The 13,764-nt window shown below is 64.6% G+C and overlaps 1 protein-coding gene across 1 annotated transcript in view; it reads left to right on the top strand.

Moving 5' to 3' along the window:
- LOC119091582 (kinesin-like protein KIF21A) overlaps window positions 1-13,764 on the top strand; it is a 70,649-nt gene that overhangs the window by 22,506 nt on the left and 34,379 nt on the right. Inside the window, 1 exon segment of the mRNA XM_037214391.1 lies at window positions 9,243-9,465. Within this exon segment, the coding sequence (XP_037070286.1) occupies window positions 9,243-9,465 (223 nt within the window).

Consider the following 13,764-nt stretch of genomic DNA (forward strand, 5'->3'; position numbering starts at 1 on the left):
TCAGCTGCGGTGTTGACATAGTGCGATACTTACGGTGAGTGGTGAATGACTACGCGTAAGCAATGAGCTGTGGACGGAGCGCCGCCGGGCGCGTGCAGTCGCTCTAGTGGGATTGTGACTGCACGACTTGCGGAATGCGTGATGAGCAGGAGATGTGATGGGATGTGACGGCTTAGATGTGGAATGGATGGACGCCGTACAATGGGTTCTGGGGTAATCCTCTGGCTACTCCGGGGCGACTGCGCTCTGGGACTGATCTGGCGCGGATGATGACGACACCACGCCATACCAGCACATATCTCTGTCTCCAGCGGCGGTGTCGCGCCGGGGCCCAGAGCACCCCCGGCTCGGCCGGCAGACCTCCGGAGGGTCGCCGGCCCGCTGGCGACGCCACTGAACACGAGTCGCGATAGCGGAGCCAACGGCCGAGAGTCCGATCCAGGCCAGCTCGGCTCGGCTGGGACCTGCGTGCCCCCCCCCCCCCCCCCCCTCAGGGGTCGTCCGCGGGTTTGGCGGCGGCGTGCCGACGCGCCGGCCGTCTGTTCGCGCCTGTCGTCGGCCTCAGATCTGGCGTAATGACGCCCTTCATCAGCACGCTTGGCAGAGGACGCGGCGGCGGGGGCGGCGGGGGACGCGCCTGGCACGCGCGCCCGCGGACCTGCGTCCGTCTGTGGCCGGGGCAATGACCGGCCGGCGTCCGAGCGTCGGCCGATGCGCGCCGGGCCACACGCGTGCGCCGCGCGTCACGGGACGCTCGAGCTCGCCGGTCGGCGCCGGCCGTGTGGGACAGTCCGGTACGGAGCGGCAGCCGATCGCCGGTCGGCCCGGCCCGCGGAGGCGAGCACGCCGGCGACGGCCGTCAGTCGCGCAGTCCCGATCCCCTGAGCGGGCGGCGGCCGGGTGCCGTCACCGGGCGCGCCCGCACCGGCCGTGCCGCGTGTGTGATGTCACCGGACGGGCCCCGCTGAGGTGCGCCGCCGGGAGACGGGCCCGGCCGAGTCGGGTCACCTCCGGCATCCACCCGCCTCCAGTGGGTGCGATCGGCCGTCTCTGTTTCTCGGGAGGTGCGCCGCCGGGAGACGGGCCCGGCCGAGTCGGGTCACCTCCGGCATCCACCCGCCTCCAGTGGGTGCGATCGGCCGTTTCTGTTTCTCGGGAGGTGCGCCGCCGGGAGACGGGCTCGGCCGAGTCGGGTCACTTCCAGCCGCCACCCGCCTCCAGTGGGTACGATCGGCCGTCTCTGTTTCTCGGGTAATCGGCAGATCGTCTCCCCCTGCGCTGAGCAACACGCGATGAGTTTGTGGTCTGGGAGCTCGATAAGTCGGGGGAGCACAGGATTACCTCGCCGAGCGTGAGTCGAGAGGGTGGGGGGTCAGGAGGGTGGCGCCGCTCTCTTGCGCGTTGGCTGATGCTATCACGGTGGTGGGGCTGAGCGGACTAAGCAGACAAGTGCTGTCACACCCGGCTTTCCGGACGCATCAGCAGGGATCATAGGTTCCGACCCAGTCAGCCCGATTCCGTTGCGGTCTTTTCCAGCCGGCGTTCGCCGAGCAGGGCGGCCACCGCTTGCACGCGAGGCATGCACCGCTGCTTGGCCACCGGTGCAGCCCGAGTCCGTGGTTCGTGACAGTGCTCCGCCCCCGGCGTCTCGACATCGATTTTTCATTAGCTTGTCTGCGGGACGAGTATGTCTCGTCATTGCTGGGGCCCACACGGCTCGTTTCACGAGGAGCGCCCGATGCCGTCCGCCCGATTGCCGCGCGGCGGAGCTGCACCGCGCTGCTCTGGCGCCGCGCGTGCGGTGGTGGCGTCCGCGGCGGGCGCAGCCAGTGCTCCCCGCTTCGTTCACGGCGGTGGTCGGACGCTGACGGCGATCAATATATCGCACAGGGGCGGCCGGCCTTCCCCCGGCTGACACTGAGACCGGGCCGGCCCGGCTGCAGCCGCCGCGGCGCGCGGGTGGCGGACCGGCATGCGTCGCGCGCCGCCGTCGCTCTGCAGGCCGACTGTTTGTGCGCCGCCTCACGCGCAGCCGGTGAGGTGTCGGTAATTAAGAGCTGCGCCCCATGACGTCATTACGGCGCGACGCCGCCCAGTGTATCTGCATGCCGATCCGAGCCGAGGCTTTGTTTACGGCCGCGCTGAAACCGGCTTCCACGCTCTATTATGCAGATGCTATGCTGCGGGTTGAAGTGCTGCCCCCGGGCTGTTTGCGATGAGGGCGACGCTGCACGCCCTCCGCCTCCCTCGCTCTCTCCTGTCCCCTCTCTCGTCTCTGTCCCTCGATCGGTCGGTGTCGTTCTGGCTCCTCTCCCCTCGAATGCTGACCAATCCACTCCACGGGACAGGGTTCGTCGGCGCCGATGAAGCCACTCAGTGCGTCGTTTTCGGCGCCAGTGAACCACGCTGTGCGCCATTGCCGATGGGGAAAGCCATCCTGTGCGCCACAGCCGCAGCTGGGGCGGGCCGCCCGCTCCGTTGTACGCTGACGAACGGCCGACAGTCGGCGCCGGGGGATGGAGGGGGGGAGAGGACGTCCGGCCCTCTGTCTGACCGGCCGGTCTCGACCCGCGGCTGCCGCGCCGGACGTTCAGACCTGTGGTGACGCGCGGCCGTCAGCACGGCGGTGGACACAGGAACAGGCCGCACGCGCCGTTAGCTGGTGGAGAGGAGAGAGGCTGACAGGCACACAGCACCTCCGCCGGCAGCGGGGCAGCGCGGGTGGACCGCCGAACACGGCACCGCCGTCGGGGGTCGGGCGTGCCGGCCGCGTGCTCGCCCGACCCGTGGCATGGGTGGCGGACCGCGCGGCCGGCCCTGCTCGGCCTCTCCGTGTCCACCGTCCTCCACGCCCGAGGCGCCCGCGGTCCAGGCGGTAACCTCGAACCCTGAGCAGCCGCAGCTGCCAGAGGCGGTGGCAGTTTTCGCTGCTAGCGGGACGATGTGATACTGAGCAGCTCGCCTGCCACTGGCCTCATGCCCCGCCGCTCCATCCCCCGGGGCTGTCGTAGTGTAACTCGCGGCTGCGGCAGTGCCGCTCGGGCTGCAGTACTGCCCCTCGGGCTTCACCAGCGCCCGTGCGACTGCGGCAGCGTCCTCCAAAGCTGCAGTCTTGCCAATGCGGACGGTAGTGCCCCTAGGTAGAGAGGTAGTGCCCCTAGATGTAGTGCTAATGAGGATTCAGTTGCCAGTGCCGCTCTGAACTGGATGGGCGTCCACGCCGAGGCAGCAAACCTGGCCGAGACCAGAGCGCCGCCCGGCGGTACCTGGCGACTGGGCTATCATAGCCATCAGCTGTGAAGACCACAGCATACCACCTTATTCCTGCAGTGTGAAACACCACGACAGGCGGCGACGCACGCATGCTCTCACCGAGCTCGGCGGCGAGGAGCAGGGCGGACTCTGACGCGTCCGTTCACACATAGATTTCCTTGCAGCGAGCAGGCACAAGCCGGGGCTATTATCATGGCGAGAGGAGAAATCCGAGCAGCAGATTCAGTGGGAGCGATCCCAGTGTTACGTTAGGTCATTCAGCGGGAACAGCGCGCTAAAGCCGCCAATAACCCCTGACAACGAGCCGTCGTAAAGAGCGGGCGCACGCCCCGGCCCGGCCGGTCGTGCTGGACGAGCTCCCGAACTGCCGTGACCTCCGGCTCGGTGGCTGGCGGTTCGCGCCGCTTCAACGGAACGGCACACTTCATCAGTCGCGACGGATAGACTGCCGTCTGGGGAAATGAACAGTGCCTGACAATTCGGAGTCGAACAGCGTCCGACGAGCTAAGTCGAACAGCGCCCGACGCGTTCCAAGGCGATCCGCTGCATGATGCCGGGCGCGCCGGGGCTCCGCGCAGCGCCCAGTCCGACCTGATCACCGTGTGTGGAGGTACGGCTGCGCTCCAACTAGGCGAGGCGGCGCGTGCCGAGTGACGGTCCGTTTTGACGCGACCTCAGGGCGGTCCGGCCGGCCGACCGGCGGTGGCACGGCCGGATTCCACCGCCCGATCGGCCGGTATGGGGAAACCATGGTGAAATCGCGACCCGCTGACGCTAATTGGTGGCGGCCTGTGTTACTGACGACGTTTAGCTGAATTCGGTGGGATCCGGTGGCGTCCGGCGCCGCGGGCGGGGAGAGCCCGGCGGCGGTGGGAGGCGCCGCTCTCGCCGGCCGCCCCCGGGCACCGCTGATGGCGACGATCCGCTGCCGGTGGCCGCCGTGTCCACCCGGTCCCCGAAACGACGCCTCGGTCAAGAGGCCGGTGTAGCCAGTGCGATAAGCAGTGCATGGACGGACACCGCGCGCCTGTCGCAGGCGGCACGCCCGGTCGTCATTCATCCTGCCCGCTGCGAGCGGCGCTCGCCCCATCTGCACAGGTGGGCGGCCCACCGGCGGCAAACGGGTTCCGCACCGGGCCGGCGGGCGGGACGAGCTGCTACCCTTGGGCCGTGTTCCGTGCGGCCCGGCGGCGGCGCCGCGCCGCGCGCCGGCGTGTCACGCGGACGCGCCGCCGCGTCGCGACGACTCTCACGACCGCTCCGCCTGGCCGCCCGGCCGCTCATCAATCGGGGCTGTCGGCCGGGCCGGTGCGGCTGTCAGCCAGCCGGCGGCGGCGGCTCGGAGGCGGCCGCGCCACCGCACCGCGGATGGTGTCGCTTCCGCCGCTGGACTCGGCGCCGGTCGCCGGCCATCTGGGCTCTAATGGAGCGGCGGCGCCGGTTCAGTGCCCCGTCTCTCAGCTCGCTGTCCGACTCCGACTCGGCGTGCAGTCGGCGGCTGTACACCGAGCATCTTTCGCCTATCTATGATCCGTATGGATAGGCGCATAGACTACCAGCTGAACATGCACACAGGTTCGTCGTTGGTTGTGGACGTTTTGTGCTGTTTGCTTTTGACCTCTTCTGTTCAATAGAAACGCTTGCCACTGCTGAACAGAAACATCAGCCGATGAGCAGCTGGCTACGCTCGGTGCTTAGCGAACATAGTTTTGTAAACCACACAGCCTCAAGTTATGTGGTCAGGTGCCGGCCACATATCGACGCGGACGAATGTGGAACGTTAGGCGTGTGCAGTTCTACTAGTGTTTTGAAAACATCCTTGAAAGGTAGCTTGCGCAACTGAGTGGAGAATTGATAGCTTCTTTCAAGGCCACGAACATTTCGGATTGCAAGATGGACTTCTGCCAAGCCCCAAGCATAAGTTTCCAGGCCACAAAAATCGTTGTGTGGTAACACCAATTTGCGATGCAATGCTGCTGTGGCGCCGCTGTTTGCTCCTCCGAAAAGGATGAAGGTGGCGTCCCACCAGACGGTGCGACACGCAGCTGGCATCCCCCGTGACTGTCAACTCCCGGCCGCCGTGCAAGGGCCGTTCAACAGGCACCCCCCAGACGTGGTAGTGCGGGGCGTGGTGCACCCCGCACAGCCCGCCCTGAGCCAGTGAGGGGGAGACGCGGCGCCGGGGCAGACCCACTGCCGCCGCCGCCGCCGCCGGGCGCTGAGGCGGCTGACTGAGAACGCCGACCGCCGCCGGATCGTCCTGCACGGCGGCCGTCCCGCAGCCGCGGCCTGCGACGCACGCGCCTTTTAGGGTGCCGTGGCCGGGACCGGTCGGCACGCGCGCCACGGCCGCGGGCCGGGCTGGAGAGGCGCGGTACCTGTCATGCGTGCAGGGGCCGGGTTGGCCGGCAGGGGCCCGGCCAGCGGCTCTGGGCGGCTGGCACCGCCACCCGGCCTGCTACAGTGGGCAAGACCCGCTGCCATACGCGCTGCTCTGGCCGTCTGGGGGTCGGGTGTGGTCGGGACACTCCGGGGTCTCCGACTAACGGAGGGCGAGACATGCCGACCATCGTCAGACGCAGACCAGGTCGTGCACTGCGTCATATCGTTCTTCCCTGTTGTCAGTTATGCGCTGTCTCTGTAGGACAGTCGACAACTCACCACACACGTTTACTGCAAGGTTGCGGCCGCTGTCTGCACTAAATGGTTTACAGCCTCATTCATAGGCACGGATCATCGAATGAGAGGCGCGTTTCATTCATGCGCGCATCTTGCAGCCACTCCCCAGCAGGACTGCCGGTGACGCGCGTCGGTCTGACCGCAGGACCGTCATTCAGGGCCGTCGGCCGTCAGGTCCGCGGCGCGTGTGGGCCGGCCAGTGGGCGCCGTCCGTTGACCCGTGCCTGCCAGACCCGCAGCGGCTGACCGGCGGAGCGTTCACGGCCTGCCGCCTCCGCACGCAGACGCGTGTGGCCTTCTCTGCAGGCCGGAGCGGACGGCGGCCGCCACCCGTCGCCGCCTGTCGCCCGCCCCGTCAAGGTTACGTGCGCCGTGGCCGCCGTAGCCTTGGGGCGCGCGTGCATGGCCGGCCACCTGGGACGCCGTGGTGGCTTCGGAGGCGCCGGCGGGCCTGTCAGCGGCCTAGCGTGCGCCGCGGGGTTTGCCCACCTGGCAGGCGTGTGGCGGTTACTGGACCCGTGCTGAGGGCGGGCTCCCCGGGCGTCGATCGCCGGTGCCCAGCTCAGGTCCCGTCCGGAGGCAGGCAGTCCGCCCTCCGCCGGCGCTTCGCGCGGCCGGCGCCGGCTCGCGTGCAGTGGAGGCGCCGTCGCGTCCGGCGCTGACGACGATCTTCAGTTCCAAACTGCGGCTCCCCGTACTAAGCCACCGCTATGGGTTGAGGTTATATCTCTTTTGAGTTCCGTGCCCCTCGATAGCTTTTTGGCTCCCCGGCTTATCTGCCGACAGAGCCCCCTCCCCCCCCCCCAAACAAAAATACCAGAAGCCCTACCAGCACGCACTGAAAACTGCAACTACTCAACAGTTCGGCGAAATGTGGTCGTCGCTTCAAAGACTAGTCCAGCTTATCTTATGGCTATCAGTGTCTGCTGACAGGTGCGCGCGCGCGCGATTGTCGGCAACCGCACGTGGATCAGGTCCGAGCCCCGGCAGCGCTGATACGCTGTGAGACACGGCCTCATGCCAACGTCACGTGGATCAGGTCCGAGCTCCGGCAGCGCTGATACGCTGCGAGACGTGGCCTTGTGACGTTACGTGGATCAGAGCCGAGTTCCGGTAGCGCTGATACGCTGTGAGACGCGGCCTCGTGCCATCGTCACGTGGATCAGGTCCGAGCTCCGGCAGCGCTGATACGCTGTGAGACGCGTGCTCATGCCAACGTCACGTGGATCAGGTCCGAGCTCCGGAAGCGCTGATACGCCGTGAGACGCGGCCCCATGCCAACGTCACGTGGATCAGGTCCGAGCTCCGGCAGCGCTGATGCGCTGTGAGACGCGGCCTCATACCAACGTCACGCGTCAGTATGTTGGAGCGATCGCCGAGCCCGCCGGCAACACTTCAGGGCCTCCGCGGGCTCTTCGGCGGGGCCGCCGGCGCGTCGTCGGGTCCAGGCACTGGGGCCCGCCTATGCCGGCACCGCCGCAGGAGACCTGTACCGTGTGAAGGCATCCCGGGAGGCGGAGCTCCGGCGGGAACCTGCATGCGCACACTCGGCAGCTCCAAAAGGTTATCGGCGGTCCCACGCGCGACACCGGTTGACGCTGCGTCGCGGCACGGTACACGCTCTTTCAGAGATATCGCTTAGCGAGACGCGTGTAAGATTGTATGCACTGCTGCCAAGGCACGGTCAACCAAGAACTTGCCAACTTTTTGCCATTTTAACTTGATTATGATGGGAGAAACATGATCACCGCGGCGAATACCTTTCACAATACGCCACAGCGGTTGTTGACTCTCTGAATGCGGTATCGCTGAGGATTGCTGCAGTTTCCAAAGCTTTGATTACCTTCCTTTTAATATCCTCCGTCAATTTCGGTGTAAATTTTAAGATGCCGCAGATGCATGCGTAGCAGCGCCTGATTACAGTTGACCTTGACACTACTGACACATGTGATTCCCAAGGGAGGTTTCCGTCCACAATAACGGGTATTTTGACGGACTGGGAGAGGTTTTAACGGAAGATCCGAATTTAAGCGGTAAACGTGCCAGCTGAGCGTCGCTGTCATGAGTGTACACCATAAACTGAGGTTTTTGTCAGATTTATCCTCAAACTATCGTGCGCGAACCAGGAGTCAACTGCCGCCAAAGTTTCCTCGGTGCGATCTTCAAGGCGAAATAAAGCCTTCTGGTAACCCGCCTGGGTAAACTGCACATCGGCCGGCTACATGATGACCTCGCAGTCGGTGATGTGACATGAGAAGTCAGGGGTAAATAATAAGAATAAAATGGGTTTTATTATCGAGCACTGGACTATATCTTGACTTGGCTGTAAAGCATGTTCATCGCCAGTCCAGCCAGTCCCAGAGCCAGTGGAAGTCAACCACTCAAGGTTCTCCTGGAGCCGGCTGTGCTCGACGCTGTCGAAGGCGTTGGCAGTCTCCGTGGAGTGACCGGGTTGGTATCCCTGTTGTTGATCTGTGTGATCAACAACTCGGCCTCTGGCGTACGGAATGGTGGGATGAATATACCACAGTTGAGTCGCACACCAGGCGTTCAAATAATTTTGTCAGTTTAATGTTCATCAATGTCGTTTTAACGGTCGGCAGGATAGAAATTGCTCCCTCATTGTTTGGATCGGTTTTACTACCAGAATTATGTAGTGCTAAAGCAGTAGCTAATTTCCAGTCGCACGGTACAATTCTAAGAACAGTAGAAGCGTTTACAACATGTAACTAGCGGGGTCCGTCGGCTGAAAATGTGAGACGCAACATCGGTAGGCTAATACCATAATCGACGCATACCTAAGACGCACCCATGCTTCCGAGCTCCTTACACGGTTCCGGGAGTGTAGCCGGTTTACCCGGCAGGCCCCACTGCGCACCGGGGCTCAGCGACGGCACAGCCGCCTGCCTTGCGGCGGCAGCGGCGGCAACGCCTCGGGCCGCAGCGGCGTTGTGCGTGGGGTCGATCATCCAGCTGGGCCGCCTGCTCAGTTGGAAGAGGAGCTGGCGGTCTGAGATATGAGCCAGGTGTTGAGTCTGGGTCGTCATGGCCGCTGGCACTGACCGGGCCTGACTCGGATGTGGAGTCTGGGTGGGGGGGGGGGGGGGGGTCGTGACTGCTGGAGCTGGTCGGGTTCTCCCGGCTGTCTCCGCTGGTGGGGTTCTCCCGGCCGTCTCCGCTGATGGGGTTCTCCCGACTGTCTCCGCTGGTGGGGTTCTCTTGGCTGTCTCCGCTGGTGGGATTGTCCCGGCCGCCTCCGCTGATGCGATTGTCCCGGCTGTCTCCGACAGGATCCGGCCGCTGATCTCCCGCGAGAAGATCGACATGTGTCGGGTATGCACCTCGGTGACTCCAGGCGAACCTCAGGTTTGGCTCGGGTCGGACAAGGCCTTCACCTACGACCTCATGTTCGACATGGACTCGGAACAGCAGGACATCTACAGCCAGTGTACCGAACAGCTGATCGAGGGCTGCCTGGAGGGCTACAACGCCACCGTCCTGGCCTACGGACAGGTGAGAACGACTCCGAAGGCTGCCGTCCCCTGTCCACGCGTTCATTTGCAGTCGGCTTCTCTGAAGGCGCCCACACTAATGAAGTGAGGTCGGCGGCGCACGCGGCGGCGCTGGGCGCGTGCGTGTTCACACGTCCCGGCCAATGTCGCATGACGCCGACCCGTGCCACAGCCGGGGAACCTGGGGGAGCGGTGCACCCTGGCGGGGTGGCGCAACGGCTCGGGAAGGGTACCCGTGTGGGGTACGGCCGACAGTCAGCTGATGGGTCGGAGTACGGCCAGCAATCAGCTGGCGGGTTGGAGTACAGCCGACAGTCAGCTAGCTGGCCGGAGTACAGCCGACAGTCAGCTTGCGTTCCGGATTACGGCCGACATTCAGCTGGCGGGCCGGAGTACGGCCGGCAGTCAGCTGGAGGGCTGGGGTACGGCCGACAGTCAGCTGGCGGGCCGGAGCACGGCCGACAGTCAGCTGGAGGGCTGGGGTACGGCCGCCAGTCAGCTGGCGGGCTGGAGTACGGCCGACAGTCAGCTGGAGGGCCGGAGCACGGCCGACAGTTAGCTGGCGGGCCGGAGTATGGCCGACAGTCAGCTGGCGGGCCGGAGTACGGCCGACAGTCAGCTGGCGGGCCGGAGCACGGCCGACAGTTAGCTGGCGGGCCGGAGTATGGCCGACAGTCAGCTGGCGGGCCGGAGTACGGCCGCCAGTCAGCTGGCGGGCCGGAGCACGGCCGACAGTCAGCTGGAGGGCCGGAGCACGGCCGACAGTTAGCTGGCGGGCCGGAGTATGGCCGACAGTCAGCTGGCGGGCCGGAGTACGGCCGACAGTCAGCTGGCGGGCCGGAGCACGGCCGACAGTCAGCTGGCGGGCCGGAGCACGGCCGACAGTTAGCTGGCGGGCCGGAGTACGGCCGACAGTCAGCTGGTGGGCTGGAGTACGGCCGACAGCTGGCGGGCCGGAGTATGGCCGACAGTCAGCTGGCGGGCCGGAGCACGTCCGACAGTCAGCTGGCGGCGATTGATCGTCGGCAGTGCGTGCCGGCCGGGTTCAAGCGCCGTCACCAGCGTAGTCGGCTTTCCACCGCCCTCGTCCGCTTGCCGATCTGTCTTCCGCACCTGGCGTACCTCCTCCAAACTGGACTAGCCCGTGGTCTTGCTCAGACGCTCCTGGTTTCTGCGCCCGTGTGCGCCATGTGACCTGGCTGCGTCTGCGGCGTGCGGTCTGGGGCCGGCCGTGCCTGACTCGGACGTGCGCGCTGCGGGCTGGCTGGCCCTGCCAGCGCGCCGTCTCCGCTGCTGGCGCGGAGCGGGCTCACCGGTGTTACCGGCTCCATCCCGCCGGGTACGGGAGGGACGCCTGGTGTTACCACGGTCGGTGTTACCGGCTCCGGCTCGCCGTGTATGGGACACCTGGTGTTACCGCGGCCAGTGTTACTGACTCCAGCCCGCCGGGTACCGCAGGGATACCTGGTGTTACCACGGCCGGTGTTACCGGCTCCGGTCCACCGTGTATGGGACACCTGCACGCTGGGCGGAGGCGCGGATGCCTACCCACGCTCAGTGCACTTGGTGCGGTCGGCCAGGTCTGGTTTGAAGCCTGCAGCGAGCGAAGGTGGGCCTATCTTTCCGTGCCCGGCTGCATGCATGGCGATTCTCGATCGCCTACGATATTCGCACGTTACTTAAATCCAGACGCTGCGAACCATTGGATGGACTGTTAAGAGATCCGTGCATGTTCTTTTGGGCGAAATCGGTGGGGGCGATTTACAGACCAATAACCCGCCCACTGGCAGCCGGCGGCAGCGATTCTCAACAACAGGGCGGTGTTGACGCCGGCACGGAAGGGACCGCGCGCCGTGTGGAGTAAAAATTGTTCCCGCTCTCCGGCCCAGCTGCGACCGTCCGGCGCCCATACGCGGTGTTCGGCTCCGTTTTTGTGGTCGGCCCGCAAGGCCGGACCAGAGTCGGAACAAAAAGCGTCACAAATTGGCCTGCTGGCGGCGTAAAGTGAGAGGAGCGCCCGCAGTTTGCGTCCGAGTGGAAGTGACCCTGCCTCCCCCGCGAAGCCAGTGGACTCGTCCGTGCGCCTGGCCGACCGGCGCGTCGTTTGATGTGGTCGGACGCCTCGGCGCAGGCGGCTGCGGCCGTGTTCTGTGATGGTCGAGCCCATGATAAGAGACGGGGTCGCCGAATTTCACCCGGCTATTGATCGCACACTGCAGGACAGCTGTAGTGGGAAGCGGGTTCTTGGGGCCAGGGGCGGCGGATTGGGACAGAGGCGTGGGGTAGCTGTGTCCCGCCATATCTTGGAAACATTTTACAGTAACCCAACAGTAGGGCGTTGCATGGGAAGATACAGTCTAAACTCACGTTCGCTCCCTCCATCCCCCGCCCCGCCCCCGCCCCCGCCCCCGCCCCCGCCTCCGCCTCCGCCACCATTGCTTGGGCCTCCGCACGTGACTCGAGCTCATGGGATCCAGTTCAAGGGTGTATCAAGCACCAAACCCTGGCACAAGCACTGATGACCACGCCAATCCCCGACCACTTGACCTGAGGAGGGCGATAACCTGTGTTTGCACTGTCATGGAGGAGCCACGGCTTTGTTCCGCCTTCCGGGCTGGATCCCATTTCGGAACGTTTCGTCCGCTGGACAATGTCCGTCAGGTTCCAGGCGGTAACAAAGACATAGCGCCAGCTGCCCGGGTGGTAGCCGCCTTTTGGCCAGGTCTGATCGATCGGTGCTGTCCCTCACTCAGTGGCGTAGCCAGGATTTTGTTCAGTAGGCGGCTTAATCTGGCCATAGGAGCTCGTTTATTCAAAGGGAGCCCTCTTTGTCGTTGTGAGGGCACTTTTGTTGGATTCGGAGGACATTTTTAAAGCTCAGAAGCCTTCTGTGACGCGTTGGTGTCCGTTTTCATGTTTTAGAAGTCCTACAGTCGTCTCAAACTGTCACAAAGTTCCTTCAAAGGACCTTCTGCCCCAGCCACCCCTTCCCGCTACCATCTCTAACGGCTGCCATGACTCCAGAAACTTTCCTCTTGACTGCGCCGCCGCCCTCACTGATGGGGAGAGGAAGCACGCGCGTCCACGCATGCTGAGCAAGTACACAAGTCCGCACAGGTGCACACGGTGAGGAAGTACACACGGTGATATAGAGAGGAAGTGCACACGCACACGCACGTATACGCAGGTACACACGGTAAGTCAGTACATACGCGGATGCAGAGAAGGAAAACACATGCCCGCGGAAGTACACACGCTGAGGAAGAACACGCGCGCATGAGGTACTCACGCTGACGAAGCCCACATGCCCATGAGGTGCTCACGCTGAGGAAGCTCACACGTCCATGAGTTACTCACGCTGAGGAGGATCACACGCCCTTGAGGTACTCACGCTGAGGAAGCCTGCACGCCGACCGGCGCGGTCGTCTGCGGACCGCCAGACGGCCACGATCCGCGGCCTGACGCCCGGCGCGCGCGCGCCCCGCGGCGACTACCCATCCGCTCCGGTTCCCGCGGCGCCGTGAGGGGATGTGGACGGGTCGCATGCAGCAAGCGATATCCACGTTCGGCTGGACCAATTGGTGATACGAATTCGGACCGATCAATAATTGCAAGCAATACAGTGTTTGGGATGGCAGTACTAGGGGCTGATCCGGATAGAGTGATCGGATGGCTCTCCGACTTTTAGGTCACTGAAAGTCTGTGAGATCGGGGGGGGGGGGGGCGGGGTGAGGGTTGGCTGGGAACAGCCGCCCCTCCCCCCCCCCCCCCTCCCGTATATCTGTCTCGTCTCTGTCTCACTCAAGACCAGAAAGTTGAGCCGCCAATTAACTGACTTGCCGAAACGACTATTCGTGGTTTACAGTCCCAACCTTTGCTGCCTAGTTTGGCAAGAATCCGTTCCATTTGTTCATTACGTGATCAAGGGATTGTTCATTGTTCATTACGTGATGTCCGAAACCTCATTGTTTGTCCAAATAGGTCCCGGTGAAATTGCAGCACACAAGCCCGGCAGCTGCCTATGCATCACTAATATTGACCGTCGAGCCCGTATACGGCGCTGGTATGCGGCGCCTGGTCCGCGCCGGTAAATATAGGCCGAGTGGCTCCGGGCTGGCGTGCCCTCGGCGGGACCCGGCTGCACAGCCGTTGAGCCGCCTCTCCTCATGTGACCAGCCGCGCTGGTGACAAGGACCGACGCCCCTGCGGTCGGCGGCGGGGAACGTCACGGCCCAGCTGGCCCGACTGGACGGCGGGCGAGCGCCAGTCTCCTGTGCCGGACGCGATCCCCGCTGTCTGC

This window comes from Pollicipes pollicipes, unplaced genomic scaffold (assembly GCF_011947565.3).
Source record: "Pollicipes pollicipes isolate AB1234 unplaced genomic scaffold, Ppol_2.1 Scaffold_3447;HRSCAF=4054_pilon_pilon_pilon, whole genome shotgun sequence".
NCBI lineage: Eukaryota > Metazoa > Arthropoda > Thecostraca > Pollicipedomorpha > Pollicipedidae > Pollicipes > Pollicipes pollicipes.